Genomic DNA, 27080 nt, shown 5'->3' with positions numbered 1-27080 from the left:
TCCAAACCTAAAATCGTAAATAAAATAATATCTAGATCATGTTCAGCTGAAAATACAACCGAGTGAAAAAGAATGTTTTAACGAAAAATTAGCTATACAGAACTTTCCTCTAAATAACTTTTTAATTAACATAAGAACCCTCGGGAAACTTCACATTTGTAAGAATAATAAAATTCGCAAAAAAAAACGCGAAAAAGTATGGAAGTAATTTAGTTTCAATAATACTATAACTAAAAGTATATAGTCAGCAGGACTCAGTCCCGAAGATGGATAGGATTGGCTCGAACCGTGCATCCTGATCAACACTGCTATGGTCGGCAGCTCCCAGCTTATCATGGCCCACAACTGGTTTATCAAAAACCCAAAACTCCAAACTCATTAGAAGAAAATTATAGTTGTGCAACTATGTCGGTCGATATTTTTCAAGTTCTATAAATCTTTAGTTTTATCCTGGATGTAATAAATATGTTGAAGAAAATTAACTGCAAAATAGATAACAATGTTTATCAATTGATAATATTTTAACAGCCTCAATAATTGAGCAAAGTGTGTAGACTTCTGAAATAAAATAATATATATTAATTTTTTTAAACTCTTAAAAGGGTGTTTTTGTGTATTTTGTACAAATAAATTTGAGAGCGAAGAGAAAAAAGGCCATGATGAATCTGATTTCAGACGTTTACAATACAATATGTTTACGCCGGATTATCTAATATCCTTGAATTGAATAATTTCTAACTATATTATAACTATAATGACTAGCTATTAGAATTTACTAAGATCTATGTTTTTTCCAACAACCTATATTCAACAGAAAGTATTACTATCTAAAAAAATTCTTATGAAAGTAAAACCAGTGCTTTGCTTTGAATCCAGTTTTACCCTTAAAATGAAACCCGGTTTCTGGGATAATAAATTTTAAATTTCTCCTTCTGATTTTTTTTACATCGTTTGAGGTTTCCAAAATTGTGGTCTTTCTCGTATATAATTTATCTTTAAAATTAACGGAAATATTAAACATTTAAAAGTTTTGTTGTTCTTAAATAAACTGGAATTTGGATAAAATTTCATAAATATCTCCGTCAATTTTGAAGGTGCAAAGGAGAACATTTTGGAAATCCCAAGACTAGCAGTTTTTGTTGTTGTTAGATGTTTTAACTATGATAAATTCTGTTTACGAAATTATGCCGCGTGAAACAAAGACGATCTAAAGATATAAAAGTTTGCACTTAATCCCCATGTTTACTAGGACACTCTGTATCAAAAATTGGGAATCCAAAAAATCGGAGAAAAGTGACCCAGGAACATTCCAGGTAGGGTTTCATTTTTAGACTAATAATAGTTCAATGAAAAGCACTCTGCTTCATTCTTTGTATGATCCGAACCGGTGTACATCATGTACTGTACATGCATTCACTCGTACTGACCAGGCTAAACTACCATGTCGACCCAGCACGTGTAGGGCTGGCAAGATATTTGTGAATTGTTAACGTTTTCTTTAAAAACTGTTTAAAAGTTTAAAATCTAGATAATATTTCTGTTCCTGTGTTCAGGGTCCGAACCATTTCCTTGTTGTATGGTCCATGGCTGTATGGACCAGGTTATCAATAGGATGAACTATAAACGGTATAGCACCCAGACCAAGCCCGGTCACGGCCCATTTTCTAAAAAATAAAAGGATTTAAAGATACAGGCACGATTAAAATGAAAACTTTAACAATAAAAGTAAATAGTTACTGGGACATAAAAGGATAAAATAAGCCATTATTATCATTAGCAATCAAACTACAGACAAAGTACAACGACCTGTTGGTAGAAATACAATGAAGATACAACCCCTCTCACAAACCCATCCACAACAAATGTTTTACCACAAAGTTAAAGTGCGCAAAGGAACTTTTTTAGTGTGTGAATTGTTTTCTTTAAAGGATAGCAAACCGGTACTCTTGAAAACTCAATCTGATAAGTTATGAGGAAAATAGCGTAGTTTTCTGACTTTAAAAAGGGCTCAAATCCGATAATTTCTCCATTATTTCTCAAAAATGCTCAAGTCACTTTGGCAAAACAAAGTTCCACAAAGAAAAAAATACAATTTTCAAAAATTACAAAATAAATATCAATTTCATATTTGACCTGACAAAACGTTCAGGGTATCATTCATGTAGTTCACTTAAAATTACATGTACAGTCCCTTAAAACCAAATTTTCATCCAAACTAACAATGGAGTAAACCTTTTTTTGTCCGAGGTAAAACAAAATACACATATTTTTATAAATTCTATTCACGAGAAGTAGGAAACATTTCCTCATATATTTTTTAAAAACCTTTTACTTAACGTAAAAGTACCCTGGATTCAATCAAATATTAGGTGGTAACAATAAAGGATGTACATTGTAAAATGCATTACAGCTTTATGTGAACAAATATAAAAGACCAAGTGTTGAACTAGAGCCTTTCTTTACCGAGACAGGAAAACTTTTCTAAAGTTATATATACAATTTGTCAGATGTCACCTTGAATTTTCCATCCCAGCGTGGTCACCCTGGTCACAATGTGACATTGATATCCTGGAACGAGTTCAAAAGCGTGCTGTAAGCCTAATAACAGGACTGAAGGGAAATTCTTACTTGGAGAAACTACAGGAGTTGGGTCTTATGTCACTGTAACAAAGAAGGTCAAGGTTTGACCTCCTGCAAACCTTCAAGATCATAAAAGGCTTCGACAACGTAAACAGAGATATTTGGGTTAATTTAGTTGGTCCAGATAACCCACGACCAACAAGACTGACCTCCAATCAATACAACATAATCCCTAAACGCTCAAGGACAGATCCGAGATTACACTTCTTCTCTAATAGGGTTGTTAACTCTTGGAATGCTCTCCCAGCTGAGGTTAAGGATGCCAGTTCATAATTTTCGTTGTATGAAAAACTATTTTGACCTGGAACAATTACGGAGGCAAAAGCCTGCCATACTAAAGTATCCATTGCTGCAATTCCAACATTTTTAGCATCAGCACCTTCCTAGAAAATAACATTTAAAATTCGGTGATGTGATGGACCAAACCTCTGTAGAGTAAAAAAAAAAGTAGATGTTAGTTCAACAAAAAAGATTTAAAAACAAAAATTTGGCTGTCAAATGGACATAAGGGAAACTATCTCAGATTATGAGATGGAAAAAAGATAATTTGCGAATATAACAATTAATTATCCAAAGTACGAACTGAAAAGTTTGTTAGAAAAAAATTAAATATCTGAAGTCCTGTTTTAGGATGCAAGTTCTGATTTTACAAGAATTGTTAAATACACGATTAAACAACTTATATGTTGAATAAAGGATTCGATAATCTACTGAAATGATAAATATGCTATGTATGGAGTAATCATTAACGAGGTAGGATTCTACCTGTTTCACTTTGAGACCTTGTAACCCATCTAGCTTTTAATTTTTTTTAAAGTAAGAAGTTCAAGCTGTCTAAATACATTTATATAATTTTTTTCTTTAGAAATTCAGAAATATATTTAATTAAGAATTCGATCCTAAATGAATTTAAATTTAATCAAAAAGTTTTATTCAGGTTTAATACTAATTAGGTAGATTGATTTAAAAAAAATTAACAAGAAGAATAAAATGCAGATAGAAGAGTTTCTGCAGAATTCCACGTCATAGAATTAAAAAAATTATCAAGAAGAAAACTTATGGTTAAGATTCAAGATTCACTTTCTACTTTATCTTAAGATTTAATTAATCATTAGGAGATTGCCAAGTAACCGAGCACTAAATTTATAGATTTAAGAATTAAAGCTAATTTACCCAGTGATCATAAAATGGAGGGTCTTTGTAGGTCAATTGGCTATTCTACGTATATAATGATGCTATTCGCTCATCAATCTAATAAAGCTCATGGCTCATATATAAACTTGTATAACTGTGAAGTTATAATCAGAGCAGGTTCTCAGGTGTTCATATTTTTTAACAAAAATTGTTAAAACACATGGATAATTAATTATTTGTATAATTATGCTTGCTATAACTGGCCAAACGGCTGGACCAAATGGGCTGACATTTATTTTAAGGAACCCATGGGTACTCTGGGGATTACATAGACTTAAAAAAAAAACTAAAACTAAAACACAATAATTTTTTTCTTCTTCAAACATCATTTTTTTCTCTTTCAAAATTTCAATTTTTAATTCGATTTTCATTTTATTTATTTATATCTATATATAAATTTGACTTGTCTGTCTGGGTGTCTGTTTGTTTGTTTTTATCCAATAAACGTCAAAACGGTTGAACCGATCGGGCCCAAATTTTTTGTGGGACCTCACGTGACCCCAGGGAAGGTTTATGAATGATCAAAATTTTAAAAATTTATGTTTTAAAGTATTTTATTTTTGAGAAATTTTGAAAATGCGCAAAAAAATATTATGAAATCCGCAAACTTTTTTTGTTTTTGTTTTATAATGTACAAAGAGAAGATGTTCAGAGATAAAGCCACAATTAAAAGCTGAAATAGAAGATGGGCGCGAAGCACCCTAAAAGCCTAGTGAATATATATTTGTAAGGTATTGCTGACTTAACGGCTAGACCCAATCAGCTGATCAGTTTTCAGGAACCCCATGGGTACCCTGGAAATGACAAAGGCTATATTTTTTTTCTTCAAAATTAAATCTATTTTCAGTTTTTTAGAATTTCACGGGCAAAGCAGGGCACTACAGCTAGAGAGTTGCTACTTACAAAGGTCTTTAATATTTACCTTAAGAGCTTTCCCTGTTTTATCCTGAGTATCCGCTATTTATATCCACTATATATACCTTAAGAGCTTTCCCTGCTTTATCCTGAGTATCCGCTAGTACATATCCACTATATATACCTTTAGAGCTTTCCCTGCTCTATCCTGAGTATACGCTAGTACATATCCACTATATATACCTTTACAGCTTTCCCTGCTTTATCCTAAGTATCCGCTAGTACATATCCACTATATATACCTTTAGAGCTTTCCCTGCTCTATCCTGAGAATCCGCTAGTACATATCAACTATATATACCTTTAGAGCTTTCCCTGCTTTATCCTGAGTAGCCGCTAGTACATATCCACTATAAATACATGTAGAGCTTTCCCTGCTTTATCCTGTGTATCCGCTAGTACATATCCACTATATATACCTTAAGAGCTTTCCCAGCTTTATCCTGAGTATCCGCTAGTACATATCCACAATATATACATTTAGAGCTTTCCCTGCTCTATCCTGAGTATCCGCTAGTACATATCCACTATATATACATTTAGAGCTTTCCCTGCTTTATCCTGAGTATCCGCTAGTACATATCCACAATATATACACTTAGAGCTTTCCCTGCTCTATCCTGAGTATCCGCTAGTACATATCCACTAGCAACTATATACCTTTAGAGCTTTCCCTGTTTTATCCTGAGTATCCGTTAGTACATATCCACTAGCAACTATTTACCTTTAGAGCTTTCCCTGCTTTATCCTGAGTATCCACTCGTACATATCCACTTTATACACCTTTAGAGCTTTCCCTGCTCTATCCTGAGTATCCGCTAGTACATATCCACTAGCAACTATTTGCCTTTAGAGCTTTCCCTGCTTTATCCTGAGTATCCGCTCGTACATATCCACTATATACACCTTTAGAGCTTTCCCTGCTCTATCCTGAGTATCCGCTAGTACATATCCACTAGCAACTATTTACCTTTAGAGCTTTCCCTGCTTTATCCTGAGTATCCGCTAGTACATATCCACTAGCAACTACATAGCTTAGCTTAACCCATCTAAACAGTATTCAAAATAAAAATAAGAAAAAAAAACAGAAAATAAGAAAAGTAATGTTAATAATAATAATAATACAATTTCCTGACATAAACTAGGGCTCTGAATACATTACCTGACATGAACTAGGGCTCTGAATACAATTACCTGACATGAACTAGGGCTCTGAATACATTTACCTGACATGAGCTAGGGCTCTGAATACAATTACCTGACATAAACTAGGGCTCTGAATGCTATTACCTGACATGAACTAGGGCTCTGAATGCTTCCCCAACCTCGTTTGCGTATCCCAGAAGTCGTACAGGGGTATCCCTGTAGATATCGACAGCTGTACCTTCATCTTCACCCATCTGGAAAATGAACACTGTACACCTGTTGTACAGTACTTTAACTTACACTATATCAGATCACATGTTAATTTTAAGATATTACAATAATCGCACAAATATTTACTAAGTTTTACAACTGGTTGTTAAACATAATGTTTTCAATACAAATTTCATACAATTTCTTAAATAAAAATTGCAAGCAACCCCCAAAAAACTTAACACTTTAAAAGTGGTTTCTGTAAAAGCGTGTATTCCCATAGGACAATTTTTAAATGGATTTTGTAAAGAAGTTCTCTGGGACTGAAACAAACTGTTAAGTTTCATCTCTAAAGAAATAGATACTTCAGTTGGTATAGTGTCATCTCTAAAGAATTAGGCACTTCAGTTGGTATAGTGTCATCTCTCTAGAATTAGTTACTTCAGTTGGTATAGTGTCATCTCTCTAGAATTAGATACTTCAGTTGGTATAGTGTCATCTCTCTAGAATTAGATACTTCAGTTGTTATAGTGTCATCTCTCTAGAATTAGATACTTCAGTCGGTATAGGGTCATCTCTCTAGAATTGAGCACAGTTAATATAGTGTCATCTCTCTAGAATTAGGCACAGTTAATATAGTGTCATCTCTCTAGAATTAGATACTTCAGTTGGTATAGTGTCATCTCTCTAGAATTAGATACTTCAGTTGGTATAGTGTCATCTCTCTAGAATTAGATACTTCAGTTGGTATAGTGTTATCTCTCTAGAATAAGATACTTCAGTCGGTATAGTGTCATCTCTCTAGAATTACGCACATCAGACATTTTTCTTGTTACTTCAGCTGTTATGGTGTCAAAGAAACTTGAGTAGACATGATGAAAACTATTTCAAATATTGTGAATTTTAGTTAGTTGGTTTGTTGTTTTCTAAGTGCTGTATCATGAACCTTTCATTCGAATTAGTCATTATATAAAGCAAGAATAAAATGATAAAGGGACTGTATAGGAAAAATGGAAGAGGTATAGGCTGAAAGCTAATCATTTTAGCTCTTGATTGCGACCCATGAAACGTCTATCTGAAGTTCCTGTCTCGAGAAATTGAAAAAAACTGTGCCAAATTTATAAGAAAATTCATATTTACAAATAGTAAGTTTAAACAGATCTTATTCAGCAAATATGCAACCAATCTGAAAACGAAGATATTCCAGAGGAAGCTAATTGTAACTTAAGTTTACTCCAATTATCATTTTATAATCTATTTTTTATATTTTATCGATAAAATTTTTAATATTATTTATATGTCCGTATTACGTCACAAGAACTCCATTCAATGAGAGTGCCGTATACTGGTCACATGATAAAGACAGAGACATGTGACCAGTATACTGCATTCTTATTGCATGGAGTTCTTGTGACGTAATACGTACCTATAAATAATATTAACAATTATTACTGTAAAAAAAAAAATTTATAAAACAATAATTGGAGAACACCTAAGTTACAAATAGACTTCTCTGGGATATCTTCTTTTTCAGATTGGTTCCGTATTTGCTGAATATGATCTGTTTAAACCGACCATTTCTATACAAAATTGTTTAAATATGAATTTTCGTATAAAATTGACACAGTTTTATATCAATTTCTTGAGACAGGAATTTCAGATAGACGTTTGATTGGGTCGCAATCAAGAGCTAAAGTGATTAGCTTTCAGCCTATACCTTTTTTCATTTTTCCTTTACAGTCCCTTTAAATATGAAGTAAAATATCCCCCCCCCCCCCTCCATCTCCTTGTAAACACTTCTATTTTTGTTAAAATATTTCTTCTTATCTAAATTATTCCCCTCTTCCCCCCCCAAAAAAAAATCTTTAAAAAGGTGCAGTTAATTCTACAGCATTCTATATTAAATTTAATTGAGGTCGAAAGTAATTAATAAGGAAAATACAAAGGAAAAAAAATAGAATGAAAAGGCTGTTAACAATCCTATTGTATTTCTTTATAAAGACATAGAATTCAAAATAAAATTGAATTAAGAAAAATAGACAGTGTGGCGCCCCTGGATTCCTGGAATGCAGTACACAGCATATTCCATACTTCACATGTTATTGTTTAGATTATGATATACTGCATCTAGTATAAATACTGTTTTTGATAAATATATATTCAGTCAGTTTATTTGGTCTTATTCATTTGGTCTTATTCCTTTCGTCGCTACAACAGGATAAAATTCACAAAAAGGTAACTAAAATGCTGATAAAAAAATCAGAGAATGCCATTTAAACTCTTTACTCGTTTTTAACAATCGGGATAATTAAAATGTAAATTTTCCTCGGTACGGATCTAGTTTAGAATATAGAGCTCGGCTCAACACAAAATACTTTAAAATAGGAATAACCAGTTATACAGTGAGAACCAGAAAACTCTGGAATAGGAAGACGACATTAAAGCAATAATTAAGTATCATTGATGCTGTTCCAACGAAGCTATAGTTAAATATGACTATTTAAATCTTAACTTAAGTCTGAAAGTCGTCTTTCTATTCCACAGTTTTTGGTTTTCACAACACACAGGCAGAAAAAAAAGAACATGAGGGAATGGGGGAGATAATTAATACCCAACAAATTTGATTCAATAGTTATAGACTGAATGTATAGTAAAGGTAAGTACGTATTTAGAAAACTCGGAAAAAAAAGCGGTTGAAACATGATTCCGAAAAATAAATGCATACAAAGAAACACATAAAATAATCAAGAATGATTAAAATATCCTATTTTTTTCTCTGAAAATTGGATATTTTCAACTTGGTACTTAAAATGAATAAAATTGTTAGACTTAAGAATTGAAAAGAGAGTTACTTGAAATTCCGTCTACAGTCCCTTTAAGCTGATGCGGGGTGGTTCTTCAGGGATATATATATATAAAGGATATAAAGAAACTAAATATTACCCAGGGAACTATTCACAACATTGTTCATTGACAATAAACACACTGCTCAGGTTTACCCTGATTACTTTTTTCCTTTCTTTCAAATTAAATGTTGACATAAATATTTAAAATTTAAAAACTAGTTATCTAAATACATTCTATAACTTGGATAAACTGACCCAAAAGGAACAGCTGTTTCGCCTTCTAACTTGAAAACATAACTATAGACTAAAGAACCCCCCCCCCCCCATCTCCCATTATTTCCTAAGCATAAGAATAAGAAAAAGAAAAGAAAGCGCTGCTGACACGGCGTGAGAAGTTTAGAACAATAAATTTCTAGTTTTGTTACAGCTGTATAATAGAGGGGGGGGGGAGGTATTTTACAGGAATTATTTTTAAAACTTTTGCCCTTCTGTCTCATATACTACTAGTTTTGATTGAAGCCCTTTAGACACAGCACAGGTAGCATAGAAAAATCACTGAAAAGTTCATTCGCACCGCAACGTTTAAGTAAAATAGCACAATGGGCCTAACGAACGAAAATATTTGTATTTCCATATTTACTGTTCCAGCTGATGTATGATTTTACTGAAGGAGTATGAAAAATAAGGGAGATAAAACTGACGCAGACCGCCCTACCATGATTATACATGCTTTGCAGACGGGTACTCCACTTGAATAAGAAATATTCAGAATAGGTTATTGTACATGCGGTAATTGTACATCAGACAATTATTTCTAATACAAATGGAGTACCGTCTTCAAAGCATGTATAATCATATGGTAGGGCGGGCCGCGTCAATTATATCTCCCTTCTATTAATACTCCTTGATTTTTCTACATTCAAAGAGTTCAAGAAAAAGATTAAATTTAACCAAAATTTCAAAGATTAAAGATGATATTAAATTCTAAAGGATTAAATTTCTTTAAAGTAGTTGAAAACACTTAAAAATGAGAATTGTTCAAGCAATACATTTTCCTTAAATTGTTTTCCTTACTAGATAATAGGGTGGTGTATTTTTCAACCTACGCAAATTCGCTATACTCCATTTCTGACCTACGCCAAAACCGCTTTACTGCAAATCCAACCTACTAGCACGTGGTTTTACAGCTGCTACATGGACTTGTGGCCGCAGCGCCCGGCCCCCTAGCATGTCCTAACCGCGGCGCTGGGCCCCATATCCTATCCTGTCCTAGCCGCAGAGCTCGGCCCAGAAATTGTCCTAACCTAACCCTCAAATAATACAAAAATAAACAGCTGACGTAGATCCGATATTGCAGTAGGTCGGAAATTCAGTAGGGGGGATGTTGCGTATAGACGATGTAACATTACCAGATATTAGCTTATATGTTTAGTCCCCTGCCCTTTAAGAAAAAGAAACAGTAGACTAGAGGCAGCATCAATTTTGGAACTGAGCCAACCGCCCGCCGAGGGTTTGTGCATTTAGAACTACAAAAATCGCATTAAAAAAATTTCCAAATCGTCCAAATAATCCTGATCAGACGATTTAGTATCAAGGAAATTGATACATTGCGGCCCAAAATATAAAAGTTTCAAGATAAACTGCATTTTCTTGGAACATTTTATGCTGAATTGTAATTCGAGTTTTAGGGCTCCATGGCTTATTTAATCTATAATTTTATCAAAATTCGTTTTAAATTCGAATTGAGCATAACATTTCTAAACACCGCTTTACCATTTCTTTTTAAAAATATTTTTTTGAGAGGCCTATGTTTTGATTTCTCTGAAATAAAATTTTCGGATAAAGTTTTAATTCACAAACCCACGGTGGGCGGTTGGCTGACCATCCATTTAAAGAGTGGGATTTTCTGTTTACAGAGGTACCCTTAATTAATATTTAAATGATCAAAAGTAAATTGCAGATACCTGCTTAAAAACTCTGTCATTCAACACTTTTGTTTGTTTGTTACGAATCTTCATGTCAAAAACAATCTCAAGAACTGACTAGGGTCAACCCAGACCGAAATATGTTTTCAATAAACTGTGAAACTAACATCTACTTTATTTACTTTATAGAGATTTGGTTCATCACCATCACCTAATTTAAAGATATCTTTCATATTATTGATCACATAGAGGTTAAAGGGTTACCGTTAAAAATCGGACATGCCACTTTTATAATGGAGGGTTCGCACTTGAAATTAGAATTTTCAAGGGACAAACAGAATTGGGATGAAAACCTCTTAAAAGATAAACAAACTGAACAAAACTATTTTAATCGATTTCGCAGAAACTCGTGAAAACATTATTTTTCGAGAGTGGAAATATTTTTATAGAAAAAAAACATTATTTCATAAAGAGTCACAAACGAAAGCTTTGCTTTTTGAAAACAATTCACATTATAAAATTTATAATGAACTATAATAGGATTCTAAACATACTTTTATGTTTGCGTCTCATTTGTTTCATAATAATTACGATTTTTCTTAATCTATAAAAATATATGGAAAATAAAAGCAGCGGTTAAAACGTTTGTATTGTTAATCTCGTCAAAAAGATTAAATTAATCCTCTTAGATAACAATGACGTTGCGTATTAAGTTCTAAATCCCCAAATCTAAAATTTTACTCAGTGAATACCAATATCAATAGTTATGTATTAAGACATTTTTTCGCTCAAAATGTTTGACCTCGCGATATTTTTCTTCTTTTTCATTCTATTTAGAATTTGCAACAGGTAAATTTAAATATACATAAATGTAAAGATTTAAAATTCCCTTATTCGAGGGGCTTCATAACAAATTCAAATTTCCTAGAGAAATAATGGAGTTTTCCATTTCCTGATTGTTTTCCGATGTATGGGGCTGAGTTAGTTTATTGAATACATCCTGTGGAGAAATTGATTGATGGATTCTGCATAGATGGATACTGATCTATTCAATGGATTCTGGATAGATTGATACTGATCTATTGAATGGATTCTGGATAGATGGATACTGATCTATTGAATGGATTCTGGATAGATTGATACTGATCTATTGAATTGATTCTGGATAGATTGATACTGATCTATTGAATGGATTCTGGATAGATTGATACTGATTTATTGAATGGATTCTGGATAGATGGATACTGATCTATTGAATGGATTCTGGATAGATAGATCTGATCTATTGAATGGATTCTGGATAGATTGATACTGATCTATTGAATGGATTCTGGATACATTGATACTGATCTATTGAATGGATTCTGGATAGATAGATACTGATCTAATGAATGGATTCTGGATAGATTGATACTGATCTATTGAATGGATTCTGGATAAACTGAAATATTGATGGAGTAGTTTCTATCTCGACTAACAGTGAGAACTAGAGGAGTATCTCTTCCTTCAAGAATCTTGTAAACATCCCTAAACAAAATATATTTAAGTCAACCCTTATGCGAGGGGAGGAAGGCCAACCACAACAATACCTCATCCGAGGCACATTCTTCTTATTTTCTAGTCCGAGGAACCTCGAAATCCACGTTATGTCCAACCCTTGCAGCTAAAGATATTTTTAAAAAATCTGGCGGCAAAAGGGCAAAAAAAAAACTAAATTTTCCCAAATTATTTTTGCATTTGTCAAAAATTAATATTCTCCATAAGCGATGTATCTCTATTAGTGGGAAGGACGAGAATTTCGAGGAGGCTCGGACGAGAAATTGTTGTGGTTGGCCTTTCTCCCCTCCCTAGCCAAATTTAACAATCCACATTTACCCCTGAGGGCATAAAAATGTTTTTATCTTAAAAATAACATTACTAGATTTAACCATATGGAACAATGTCCAATTATCTTAATGAGGCCCTTCTGTTTAAATAATAATTTGTTGGTATTCTTTGAAATTTTGATTAGCATTATCAAATTAATTGCATTCATTTAGCATTTCATGAATAAATGAATAGTTAACAATAAAAGCAGGGATATCAATTTACAAATAACAACTTAATTAAAGAATGAAGTTCAGAGAATGTTTTAATGATTACCAGAACAAATTGGCAACACATTCACCCCCTTCCCACACTTTAAATACCTGGGGGGGGGGGGGTTCTCTACTGTATATTCACATGAATATCATGAATATCTACAAATATGTCAACCATGCCTTAAATCCCGGGTTTGGACACTTGAAGTGTATGCCCGATCAACAGCGGTACCCTTGTATTCAGGAGCAGAAAATGCGCAAGCAAGAAACTAATGAAATTATCAGTTTTAAAAAACAAAAACATGCATATCTATTATCTACTTCATTCGTGATCAGAAACAACTTTCAAGGGTCCGGTTGTGAATCTAACATGCCAATCTATAAAAGGAAGGGCCAATTTTAATTATGTTTACAGTCCCTTAATGATTAACAGATGTAAATGTGTTCCAACCTGCTTCCGTGAATAGGTTTCCCGTTGATATGAGTGACAATATCTCCAGGACGAACTCCTGCTCTATCAGCAGGGGATCCTACAACCAACCTAGACAGAACATAAACTAGATTTAATCAGATTAAGCTGTATTTAACCAGATTAAACTGTATTTAACTATCTTTAACTGTTTTAAACTAGCTTTAACTGTTTTTAACTAGCTTTAACTGTATTTAACCAGATCAAACTGTATTTAACCAGATCAAACTGGATTTAACCAGCGAAAACAGGATTTTATCAGCTTAAACGGGATTTTATCAGCATACACTGGATTTCACTAGCCTTCACTAGACTTAACCAGCTTAAACTGGATTTATCCAGTTAAAACTGGATTTATCCAGTTAAAACTGGATTTATCCAGTTGATCCTGGATTGAAGCAGTTTGAACTGGATTTAACCAGCTTAAAACTGTATTTGACCCGAAAAAAACTGTATTTAACTAGCCTTAATGAATTCTCACCTGTAGTTGAGTATACCATGAGAATCTTTTAAATGAATTCTCACCTGTATATGAGTATACCATGATAATCTTAAATGAATTCTCACCTGTATATGAGTATACCATGAGAAACTGAACTAGGTATATTGGTTCTATTTCTAAGCTCTTCTGTAAAACATTCATAAATTTCATTATTTGTAATCGTTGTACTTGATGTAATCATTTAATAATCGTTGTAATTGTTGTGATTGCTGAAATTGCCGTAATTGTGGTAATCGTTGTAATCTTTGTAATCCTTGTAATAGTTGTCATCGTTGTAATTGTTGTAATCATAGGTAATATTTGTACTTGTAATTGTGGTACTTGTAATTCCTGTAATTGTTGTAATCGCTTTAATTGTTGTAATCTTTGAGCTTGTAATGGTTGTAATTGTTGTAGTTGTTATAGTTGTTGTCATTGTTGAAATTTTTGTTATTTTTGTAATCGTTGTCATTGTTATCATTGTTGTCATTGTTGTCATTGTTGTACTTGTAATTGTTTAATTGTTGTGATTGCTGTAATTGTTGTAATTGTTTTATTCGTTGTAATCATTGAACTTGTAATGGTTGTAATTGTTGTAGTTATTGTAGTTGTTGTTATATTTGTACTTGTAACTGTTGTAATTGTCATTGTTGAAATCTTTGTAATTGTTGTCATTGTTGTCATTGGCATCTTTCTGTGTAATGGTTTATTTAATTTTATTTGTTGTATCTGTTGCAATTGTTGCAATTGTTGTAATTGTTGTGATTGTTGTAACTGCTGTAACTGTTGTAATTGTTGTATATGGTGTATTTGTTGTATTTGTTGTAATTGTTGCAATTGTTGCAATTGTTGCAATTGTTGTAATTGTTGTAATTGTTGTAATTGTTGCAATTGTTGTTATTGTTGTTATGGTTGTTATTGCTGTTATTGTTGTCATTGTTGTCATTGTTGTTATTGTTGTTATTGTTATCATTGTTGTTATTGTTGTAATTCTTATAATCGTTATAATCGTTATAATCGATAAAATCGTTTTAATCGATAAAATCGTTTTATTTTTAATGCAATCATGAATATTCATTGAATTAACAATATAAAGGCAGTTTAAGAAAAATTTATTCTAATATTTTCAACTAATTCTTCAAACAAAGAGAAAAAACGTTATTTTATCTCCCAAAATAAAATTATATATTATTCAAGTCCAATGGAAGTTTACGGCTGATAGCTTAAAAAATGTGATAAGTTGAATCGTTTATCTAATCCTATTCTAAAAATATTCTTAATGTTATGTTTAATTTAAATTATATGAATTCACGTTCCTATCATTTGAGGGCTCAGGCTAACCATCGTAATCCCAATATATCTACAAAAAAATATTAGATAAAAAGTGAATAGAAAAATTTGAACAATTTCATCTTAATAATTAAGAACTTACTGACTAATATTGATCAGCAAGAAGATTGCACTATTAAGGGGATAAGCCTTAAGATTAAATTATAAAATAAAGAGATCAATTTAAAGAGATTTATTTTTTTATTCCTTTTATTTTTAAAATGCAATCCTGTTTTCCTAAATCCCTAGAACGCTTTCAAAACACACACATCTCCAAAACAAGATTTTACCCCAAAATCACCGCACTGCAAAACACAAATTAACCTCTAAGCCCAACCCCGTAAACTACCAAAACACAAACCAATTCCTAAAACACAATCAAATCACTAAAACACATTCAAAACTAAAACTATTCCCTACCATACTTCAAAACACACGTTTAGCCTTAAATCTTCTCCAGAACACAATCCCTTCAATATCTTTAAACTCCCTTCAAATCCCTAGAACGTTTTAGAATACAATCTAATCCCCAAAACACCTCCATAACACATTGCTACCTGTGGGCCAAGCTGACCTGCCTGCCTCCTCAGACTTTTTTAAAAACTCCTGACGTCATAAATATTAACATTTCTTTTTCACATGGAAAACTATACGATTCAAAGGGACTAAGGTAGAATATTAAGACTGGCGCGGACGATTTGCAACTGTACCCTTGACAACTTTGTGTGATCAAGATCTCAATATAAGTCACTTGTGGACTTCTGTCACAGCTAGAAAAAACAACCATATCTTCCACATCAATGACCAAATAAAGGTGGGTATCGTTTGAAAATTGTTAGGGTCCTCTTTATGTGGTGAGTCCCTCATAATTGCTATACTTATTGCAATTCCTCTTATATAGCAAAGTTTTACAATAAAAACGATACAAAATTTTTATGACTTGGATGTTCTTAATAAGGCTAAATTCTCCTGAAATTTCGTGATTACAGATTTACTCAAAATGGATGAGACTGTAAAGACGACCTGAAACTGTTTACGTGTGATGATATCAGGATTAAAATGTATTCGTTGAATGGCTAACTTATTGATTTGACAAAGAAAGAATAAAGTTGAAATAGGAATATACATTTTGTACAGTCGTTTTTAAAGTCTCGTCCACAGACCAATTATCTCTTTTCACAGGGTGGGCTACGTAGGGCTTAGTTGACCCGGCACAACATGCTACGTTTTTACGATAGGTTTTTAGAGTGCCATCTTACGGCCCTTTGTTGAACATAATACCCATTCAGGGGTTAAGATTGACAACTTTTAAAGAAATACTCCAATTTTAAACATGAAACGTAACATTTATGAATTCAGTCTTTTTTTCAAGATCATGAAATATCCCTGAAAACAGATGTTGCTGATTGGTCGTGTGCAGTACTTGTACACTAGAACATGCTGTGGAAAATATCTCATATTTTATCTGATAAAAGATCTCTGTAACTCTCTTATATCTGGTCTCATCCTTTGTGGGAAACCATATATTCAAATTCAATAGTTTAAATTAACCAAAATTGAAGAAAATTTCTGTAAATTCTGAAGAAGTTTTTCTAATAAAGGGGTTATAAATTGTTCTTAACGGCTCAATGATTTATAATAATGATGAAGGAAAATGAAAGGAAAATTATTTGAGCAAGCATAAAAAATTTAAACATTTTGTTTCCTCTCTACAAATAAAATCTACAATTTACTTAATTTTATCATTTTAATCATTAGTAAAAGTTTAATATTACATTATATATTTGATTTGAGGAGAACAGAGAAAATTTAACAAGGTTGAAATCTAGATAACGAACCGAACCAGCTCCTAGTGTTTGGGGGGGGGGGGGGCAAGGGGTGTCAACTGAGAATGGGTCGCAATTTTTTAGGGCCGGTGAGGGGTATCGCAATTTTGATTACCGGAGATACAGGGTTACACACAAAGGATGAGGTTGTACTGACGACCAAAACTCTATGGGTTCTGCATGAAATCCAGTCTTTTATAATAGAAGATTTGACAAAGGAAAAGAAATTACACTTGCAAGAACAGTCAGTTAATCTCAGGAAACAGTTTGGATTAATTCCGTACAGTCGTCTCTGAAGTTTAATATTTTAAGGCCACGGGCCACATTTATTAGAAAGGTGTGGGAAAACTTTTAAAAATAACAATGAAGAAAACCAGTTTTCATTAATGATTAAAAATGTTATTATTTTGTTCCTTGGCATAGTCTATTGGAATAGCGAATGATATCCCAGGAGTCACCTAAAATTATAAGAATATAATTTATTGTTTTGGAGAGTATTCGAGAATCAAATATAGATTTCCAATACCGTCTAAGAGGGGTTTCTACCGTTATTAATTCTCAAGCGGATGTTTTATAAACTAGCTGGACGAAGGGGGGAAGACCGACCACAACAATATCTCGTCCGAGCCACCTCGAAATCCTCGTTCTTCCAACATAATTATTTTTAAAACTAAAATACTAAATTTTCCCAAACAATTTTTAAATTTGTGAAATATAAATATTCTCCATAAACAAATAAGCATCTCTATGAGTGAAAAGGACGAGAATTTCGAGGTGGCTCTAACGAGAAAATAAGGATAATGCAGCTCGGACGAGAAATTGCCGTGGTTGGCCTTCCTCCCCTCACTGAACAGTAGACACAGATACCCATCAATCTGCTATATATTAAGGTTTAAAGAGGCTGTGTACGCAATTTCAAGAGACTCTATATTTTTAAAGAGGTATGTCCAATACGTAGGGTACCCTTTGAATGATAAAAAATGCTTAAGATTGTGAATCGGTACTGTAAACAAGTCACACCCATCAGTACTTCCCCTAAAGGATACGTATGCAACCACGACATATAACATCTTGTTATCTAAAAATAATCAATAAAACCAGAATATTCCAGAAAACATGTTATTGCATTCATCAAATATCGAAGAACAGAGAAAACAATACTTCTCTTTTATATATTTGATCGACTAAATAAATAAACTAATAATATCCTAAATTTTAAGATTAAGACGCCCGATTCACAAGGGTACCCTTTATAATCTTAATCTGAATGGCAGTGCGAAGGAAAAATTGGGTTAAATTCATGCTTGCCGCTGCTGCACAAGTCCGCTGTAAATCGGACCTGTTTGATCAATTGAAATTACGTTGACAGTCCCTTTCCTACGATAAATTATCAATCTGGAACAGCTTAAATAGGTATTGTTGTAAATTTATTCATCCAAAAAGTAGAAGACAATTAAAATTTGAAAATGAGGTTTTTGGCAATAATTAATTACTTCGGAATTATAGAATTGAATTAAGGGCCCCAGGAAACCTTTCTTTAATTTAGTGTTTCTTATTTCAAGTGTTGTTTATGTGTCGATTCAAACGGGTTGTCTGATAAATTTGATAAAAACATTGAGATAAATTTGAAAAAGAGTTAACCCTAATTAGCCTGAAATCTGGTTTACTGACTGGCTTCCTGGGGGGGGCGGTCAAATTCGCCACCCCCCCCTCTATTTTCTTATTGTGATACGAATCTATAACATTTGATACGTTTATGGAAAGCCCTTGGGCTCTACTTCAATAACCCGGAAAAAAAGATGCAAATTTACAAAAATTAAATTATTTATAGCGAAAATTAATTATTCAGCAAAAAATGGAAATTTTTTCAAAAATTGCAACAAATTATAGTTTTGAAAAGCCCTTGACCCATTTACAAAACTTTTAAAATCTATTTGAATTCAAGAAAAACTGAAAATGTGCAAATTCCCTTTAAAGACGTCTATACAAAAATCTGTGCAATTTTTTTGGCAAAAATTGTGCAATCCGCTTGGTTTTGTTATAGGCTTTCCAATGAGCTATAAATGTTGAAATCAAATGCCTGGAAGTAGGTCTAAATACAGATTTAGTCTTGCATAGGTAAAATAAGGCATTTAGGCAATATGCCTCAGGACTCAGGCAGAAGGTATAAAAGCCAAGCTTTTAGGCTTAAGTGAGGGGCATGGGTTTATTAGAAAAGCCAAAATATTTGAGCCTCCTCGCTCAATACTTTTTGATTTATCGCAAAAAAAACGTTAGGCAGAATTTTGTCCCCCCCCCCCCCAGTCCAAATAGGGTTAAGATAAATTTGTAAAACATATGTTTAAATGAATGTTAACCTTCATACTGTTGATACCGATGGCTTCTCCGTCAAGGTTAATAAGAGGTCCTCCTGAGTTTCCAAATGTGATGGCAGCATCAGTTTGAATATAATCAGGCACATCTCGGCCCTAAACCAAGATATAAATATATTCATTGTTTAAAGATTCCAAATCTTAAATACGAAATAGTCCTCCAAATTTATTCATTGTTCAAAGATTCTAAATCTTTATTACGAAATACTCCTTCAAATTTATTCATTATTAAAAGATTTCAAACCTTAAAATCGAAATAGTCCTCCCGATTTATTCTATGTTTAAAGATTCCAAATCTTAAATTCGAATTAGTCCTCCAGATTAATTCTATGTTTTAAGATTCCAAATCTTAAATTCGAAATAGTCCTCCAGATTTATGATTTTAGAATGTTACCTCTAGGCCGAGTTCTATCGGAGGTCTGGCGACATTAGACACTATTCCTGGAAACAAATTAAATGATTATTGTAAAACCTTTTTTTATTTGATCTTTGTTGTTGTTAGATAATGAAAATTAAAGAGTTTGTTCACGTAATTTCGAGTGACTCTCCATTTGATAAGTTGCTCGTCAGATATAAATACTTAAAATTCTCACAGAATTTTTAAAAAATAATTTCCTACTACTGTAAACTTTGCTTCATTAAAGTGGACTGTTGGTGTTATTTCAAGTGTCACTCCATATTTAGAGTACCTTAACAGATTCACAAAAGATAAACTTTTAACCATTTTTAAAGTAACATTAAGGAAGACGTTTTTCTAACTACCTAGTGTTGAATTCTCACAATTAACTGTGTACTAGTGTCCTCTTGTATACAGAAATCACAATTCAAAATTTTGGATCAGGCATCCAATTTTAATATTGAAAATCAGTTGAAAAACGTTGACAGTCCCTTTACGCGGAAATAAAACATATTTTTTGTTGAAAAGATGGAAGTATTCTTGTTTTTATTCGTTATATGTAAACCAATATTAGGATTGTAGACGACTCAATATCTTTGTTTCTTTTTGGTCTTGAATATTAGATTATATTTATCATGGAATACGGCCGATAAAGTTTAATTAACCTACCTAGAAAACTCATAGATATTTTATTGAACCAATTTTGGAAAACCTCCACTTAAAGACTTTATTCTGTTCGCGATATGTTTCCTTCTTTCATAGATTAAAAAAAGAGTAACATAATCGCTATCCAATTGCTTTCGAATGCTGTTCAGAACAATTCAATAACAACTCTTGGCAAGAATCCGAGTGATCGTTGTACTTTGTCTGTAGGTTGAATGTTAATTATAATAATAATAATATAAAAAAATAATTTAATTTTTGTAGAAGTTTCTGATGAAAAGTATTGGAAAATTTCTTTTTTAAAGAAACTGTTATCTGTAAGATCCTGGTTTCGGAAGGGATTATTAATCATCTCTGTTGTGACTAGTTTTTATTTTGTATATCATATCTATAGTATATATAAATGTTTTGTAGTCATAAATTTAAAATATCCCATATTTCATCATATTGTACCCTTATGTGTATGAAATAAAAAAAATAATAATGGGAAAATCTTTGAATGGGCTAATTGATCACCTGTAGTAATTGTATTAGAGAGAGAAAGAGGAGATCCCATCGCAACAACAAACTCTCCAGGTTTTAGGTCTTTAGATACACCTAATCTCATTACAGGCAGGTTTCCACATGGTATCCTAGATATAAGGTTTAGATACGCCTAGTCTTATTATAGGCAGGTTTCCACATGGTATTCTAGATATAAGGTTTATATACACCTAGTCTTATTACAAGCAGGTTTCCACATGGTATCCTAGATATAAGGTTTATATACCCCTAGTCTTATTATAGGTAGGTTTCCACATGGTATCCTAGATATAAGGTTTATATACACCTAGTCTTATTATAGGTAGGTTTCCACATGGTATCCTAGATATAAGGTTTATTTACACCTTGTCTTATTATAGGTAGGTTTCCACATGGTATCATAGATAAGGTTTATATACGCCTAGTCTTATTATAGGTAGGTTTCCACATGGTATCCTAGATATAAGGTTTATATACACCTAGTCTTATCATAGGTCGGTTTCCACATGGTATCCTAGATAAGGTTTAGATACTCCTAGTCTTATTATAGGCAGGTTTCCACGTGGTATCCTAGATATAAGGTTTATATACACCTAATCTTATTATAGGTAGGTTTCCACATGGTATCCTAGATATAAGGTTTAGATACACCTAGTCTTATTACAGGCAGGTTTCCACATGGTATCCTAGATACAAGGTTTAGATACAACTAGTCTTATTACAGGAAGGTTTCCACATGGTATCCTAGATATAAGGTTTAGATACACCTAGTATTATTACAGGTAGGTTTCTACATGGCATCTTTTATACACCTAGTCTTATTATACATCAGTACATCAGTACATCAGTGATCCAGTGAACTAGTGAACCAATGAGTTAGTGAGTTAGTGACTTAGTGATCCCGGTGATCCCGGTGATCCCAGTGATCCCAGTGATCCGGTGATCTGGTGATCTGGTGATTCGGTGATTCGGTGAATCGGTGATTCGGTGATTCGGTGATTCGGTGATTCGGTGATTCGGTGATTTGGTGATTTGGTGATTCGGTGATTCGGTGATTCGGTGAGTCGGTGAGTCGGTGAGTCAGTGAGTCAGTGAGTCAGTGAGTTGGTGAGTCAGTAAGTTGGTGAATCGGTGAGTCGGTGAATTTGAGAATTTGTAGATCGGTGAATCGGTGAATCTGTGAATCGGTGGATTGGTGAATCGGTGAATCGGTGAATCAATGAATCCTAAATCTTGAATTTACCTGATGGTTGCAAGATCAGATCTAACATCAACATCCTCTACAACACCGGCAAACACTTCACCACTCTGTAACCTAACCTAAAATATATAATTCTCGCAAGATTTTTCAAATTTGAAATAATACAAAATACAACCTAGTCCCTTTCTCTTCATTTCTGATTTCTAAGAATCAGGTTAGGTATGATCCAATAGATAGATAAGACCGGGGCAAATGGCGGAGATCAACCCTGATTTCATTATATTATAGCCTACAGGTCATGGTACATTGTATGTAGGTTGATTGTTAATAATAATATTATGTGTACATCATATACAGGTTGTCCCAATAAACATGGGAATTCAGTGACGAATTCGATATCGTCTTTATTATTAATTAGCATTGCAATACCTGATTTCAATAGACATTATATTATTATGTCTGCTAGAGTTTATTTTATGAAAACGGTAAATTGCTGTAAAGATATGGCTATGATGTCTCTGCAAGATGAACAGTGAAGACGGACAAGTTTACTCTGTTTTTATACTGTAGTTTTCTTGTTTTACTAAGTACAACTGTATGCCGTTAAAACATAAACATAAAAATTGTAAACAATAGCAGACGAAAATATTACATTACAGATTACAGCTTTCTCAGTAGGTATCACTAGACTAAATTAAAGAATTTTTAAAAAGACGATTTCGACTTCGTCACTGAATTCCTATGTTTATTGGGACACCCTGTATCACGAAAAATGCAAAGGCGCAGAATTTTAAACTTGGGGCTAAGGCATTCCAGCCATTGTGCATCCAAGGTTTAATCTTAAATTATCCTGTAGATCCGCACATCCAAAGTCAGTGTCAACAAAAAGTCAGCAGTCTCTATTTAACCATACTTTCCAGGAGCTTAATTTCGTTTGTGAAATGATTGTCCGCGAAAAAAAAGATTTTTTACAATCGGGTCATTGAAAATAATTCATTTTAACTCAGCTTGAAGTGCTGTGGCAAGTTTTTTATTTCAATCAAAAGACGACATTTGAAGAAATCCGCAAATAAATCTATAGAAAGAGAAGAGGTATTGATAATAAAATAATCGATTCTACCATGACTTTCATCGATAATTTCTTTTGAGAAACAAAAAATTATTTAATGAAAGTTTTGTGCTTGTATTAAATAATTGTACACAACTTTTGTTCTACGGACCATCCCTTCTAGTAAAATACAACCAAATTAACGCTTTATTTCTTAAAAATAATAGTAATACACAGTAAAACGTCTCAAATGAATTTTAAATTTCTCTCTATAATACTGCACTCTTGGTTCAATTACGTTACCTAGCAAGTCTCTCCATTAAAATTGTTTCACTTGGGTAAATTATATCCACCACAGATTTTTTGTTTCTTTCGACTAGAAAATAACTTTCTCGTATGTAATTTTGACAACAAATGCAATTTCTTTACAAGATATAAATAATGACGGGAAGTGCTGGCTGGTATGGTATTACATGTATTGAATAATTGTACATATATTAAATGTAATTGTGCATATTTATTATTTATATATTAAATATAATTGTACATATTCATATATTAAATGTAATTGTACATATTCATATATTAAATGTAATTGTACATATATTTACATATTAAATGTATTTGTACATATATCTATATATTACATGTAATTGTACATATTCATATATTAAATGTAATTGTTCATATATTTATATATTAAATGTAATTGTACATATTCATATATTAAATTTAATTGTATATATATTTATATATTACATGTGATTGTACATATTTGTATATTAAATGTAATTGTACATATATTTATATATTAAATGTAATTGTACATATTTATATATTAAATGTAATTGTACATATATTTATATATTAAATATAATTGTACATATTCATATATTAAATGTAATTGTTCATATATTTATATATTAAATGTAATTGTACATATTCATATATTAAATGTAATTGTTCATATATTAATATAAATGTAATTGTATATATATTTATATATTAAATGTAATTGTACATATTTATATATTAATTGTAATTGTATAATATGTTAAATGGTATCCGTAAATGTGCTTACCTGAATTGATGCCCTAGGCTTGTTGATCACAACATGAGCATTTGTAAGAATAAGTCCGTCAGGTTTAACTTTAAAAATTATTTTTATTATTCTATATGTTTGGGGATTTTTAAGATTTAAAAAAAGAAGCAAAATTATATTAAAAAATAGCACACAATGGAAATATTGAAAGATTTTCATTAAGCCCTTGTCCATGAACATTGGCCAAACTCTGCAATATTGAGTTTTCACTATAAACCTCTTATTAAAGTCAAATAAGGCTAGGCCACTTAAGAATTTTTTTTTGGAGAAGTGTCTAAGGAGTCTAAGGCGTTGTAATTTTGTGGTGACGTTACAAAATCCGACGGAAAAATATGTAACTTTATACACGAATCAGAGACCAAACAAATACTTGATTTTTTATTAAAGATTGTTAGAATCTTATTTAATATCTAGATTGTCCTCTGATATGTTGTAATTTCTTGTACAAAGGTTATAGAGTATATGTTTTTTTTCTCACAATTATACGTATCCTATGTAACCTATGTACAGTATAACCTCTTAATTGTACGCAATATAGTGGGTTTTCAGAATCCATTCATGGAACAATATATGAATAGGAAAAGTAATTATAAATTGAAATCAATTTAAATCAATTCAAGATACAATTGATACAATGTTTGTTAATAAAAAAATTATCAGAATACATTCAACTTCTCCATTCTCATCTTAACATTTGCATTTGAAAGGAAGATTGTGACAAAAATCAGCCACCCCCCCCCCCCCCCTAACCCATAAAATACCCGATAATTTTAAGAAAATTGAATTTTTGTTTGCTAACCTATGAATCCTGATCCATTAGATGAAGTTACCGGTTGGCCGGTGAAGTAGTCTCTATGGGAAGTATCCTTAATTCAAAAGTTATTTGCAATATTCATAACTTAAAAGGGAATGCTCTAACATTTGGATATAGTAAAGAAAGTGACAACTTAGCAATGAAGCAACTTAATACAGTGGTAGGCGATTTTATCAATACAATGAAGACGACTTTAAAATTAAATTTTGATTTAAATTAAGCTTTTAAACAGCAGGGATATACAAAGATATAGAAGTCAAGAGAATTTATCAATCAAAAAAGCTACTCTTTGATTACTTGTAAACTTGTAATACCAAAAAATCTTGTTAACAATCAAAAATTTTATAAAAAAAAGTCGTCTTTATTGTAGTGATATAATCGCTTACCACGGTATAATATTGTAATAGTAATATTGTTGTAGTAAAAATTACTAGGAAAACACAATGTACAAAATACATTATCTACAAATATTTGAGAAATAGAAGTATACAATGAACATAATTATTCAAGATAACGAATACAAATATAATTTTAAAAAAGGAAACTAACCTTAATTTCTATATAAACCAGAGCTGGGGCAGTTTCTGCTACAACGTCGGCAATAAAATTAAATCTCTGTCTCCTATTATTTTGTTAAAATCTAAAATGAAACAAAATCTCAAAAACGTCATCCTTGTGTAACTAGTATAAAATCAAATGTAATGAAATCAGACTTCTAGGACTGTCCTACGTCAATTCTACAGTTTCAAGATAATTTTAGAATTGTAGCCTGGTATTATGATTTGTAATGATTCAACGAAATTTCGAGTTGTAAAACTAAGAGATTGATTTGACAAAATTTCCCTGGTCCGATTGTCGTGTTTACTGCTTGTATTTGACTCTGCCTCCTTCTCCCCAGTCTTTTCTTTGTCTATTGGCTCTGCGGCTCGAACACCAAACCTGGAATACCAAATTTATTTTCCATGTAACAGAAATGATCAAGATATTGTTATCTTGTAAACATAAAAGATAATGAAAGGGGCGAGTGGAAAATTGTACTATTAGAATATTCTTCCCTTCCTTCTAAATATACAGGGTTACCCACAAAGAATGAGAATTTGATCACGACCTGAAACACTTTAAACTCTAACTTACTAAATGTTAAACTTAATTCTTGTTCTTAAATATAGCATTACCATAAATAAAAAACAATTTTTTGAAAAAAGCAAAAAGCTCAAAGATCAAGGAAGCATTCAATAAATGAAAAAGGTTTAACTAAATTCCGTACATTCGCTGGAGTCTCATCTCTTGTGGGTAACCCTGTATAATTGGCTTGGCTGTCTATTGTTTGGTTGTATTCAATAAACGTCTAGCATAGAACAGGATCTTTTTTCTCCCAATCTTTTTTCTCCCAATCTTTTTTCTCCCAATCTTTTTTTGGGAGGGACAACTTCACATGACTTCTGGGAAGGGATATGGCTGGTCAGAATCAATTATGTTAGTTCGGAAAAATATCGATTTAATTCTAGTTTGATATCCATCACATAAATCTAAAAATCCTTGAAATCTTCAGGTTTTCAATGCACGATGTAAAATGGCGTCTTATAAACATTTAAAAGCTAAAACTTTACTAAAAAAATGTACACCTGCTGAACCTTCCAGGTTCGTCAGCTGGCTCTGATTTTGAGTAGTTCTGTGCGGACCATACCCCGGCTATTGAGAGGACGGAAAATCCGTATAAAATTTCAGGATGAAGACGACGTCCAGATTCTTCTTTTTTATCCGAACCCTCCTCCTTCTCCTCCACCTCAGTTCTACAGAGGTTCTTGTCCGAAGAATCTGTTCCCCGAGGTGTCCGTCTAGGTAAATATATTAAATAATCAAAATTACAGATTAGTGCTTCAAGGGATGGTAGATGTT

At 32.3% G+C, this 27080-nt stretch overlaps 2 protein-coding genes across 2 annotated transcripts in view; both read right to left on the bottom strand.

Annotated features, from left to right (window-relative positions):
* Positions 1 to 726: 726 nt before the first annotated feature.
* Positions 727 to 10996, bottom strand: LOC111717475 (mitochondrial fission process protein 1). Its single transcript, XM_023492977.1, has 7 exons — positions 10916 to 10996; positions 6040 to 6149; positions 5720 to 5798; positions 2869 to 3023; positions 2515 to 2568; positions 1544 to 1664; positions 727 to 801 (listed from the first exon to the last, which is right to left on the bottom strand). Exons 1-6 carry the CDS (start codon positions 10967 to 10969, stop codon positions 1550 to 1552), a joined length of 567 nt encoding a protein of 188 aa, XP_023348745.1. The 5' UTR covers positions 10970 to 10996; the 3' UTR covers positions 727 to 801; positions 1544 to 1549.
* Positions 10997 to 11249: 253 nt separating this feature from the next.
* The window catches only part of LOC111717466 (serine protease HTRA2, mitochondrial-like), an 18450-nt gene continuing 2619 nt past the window's right edge, over positions 11250 to 27080 (bottom strand). The window contains exons 2-16 of the mRNA XM_023492969.1: positions 26807 to 27019; positions 26025 to 26120; positions 25731 to 25803; positions 25167 to 25233; positions 24347 to 24414; positions 22260 to 22336; positions 21011 to 21126; positions 19829 to 19875; positions 19420 to 19530; positions 17476 to 17520; positions 15775 to 15842; positions 15224 to 15267; positions 13994 to 14054; positions 13409 to 13498; positions 11250 to 12403 (exon numbers count right to left, since the gene is read on the bottom strand). Of these exons, the coding sequence (XP_023348737.1) occupies positions 12295 to 12403; positions 13409 to 13498; positions 13994 to 14054; positions 15224 to 15267; positions 15775 to 15842; positions 17476 to 17520; positions 19420 to 19530; positions 19829 to 19875; positions 21011 to 21126; positions 22260 to 22336; positions 24347 to 24414; positions 25167 to 25233; positions 25731 to 25803; positions 26025 to 26120; positions 26807 to 27019 (1285 nt within the window). The 3' untranslated portion in view covers positions 11250 to 12294. The remainder of the gene's footprint in view (positions 12404 to 13408; positions 13499 to 13993; positions 14055 to 15223; positions 15268 to 15774; positions 15843 to 17475; positions 17521 to 19419; positions 19531 to 19828; positions 19876 to 21010; positions 21127 to 22259; positions 22337 to 24346; positions 24415 to 25166; positions 25234 to 25730; positions 25804 to 26024; positions 26121 to 26806; positions 27020 to 27080) is intronic.

The sequence above is a fragment of the Eurytemora carolleeae genome, unplaced genomic scaffold (assembly GCF_000591075.1).
Source record: "Eurytemora carolleeae unplaced genomic scaffold, Eaff_2.0 scaffold177, whole genome shotgun sequence".
Classification (NCBI taxonomy): domain Eukaryota; kingdom Metazoa; phylum Arthropoda; class Copepoda; order Calanoida; family Temoridae; genus Eurytemora; species Eurytemora carolleeae.
This window is presented reverse-complemented; position numbering and strand designations above follow the sequence as displayed.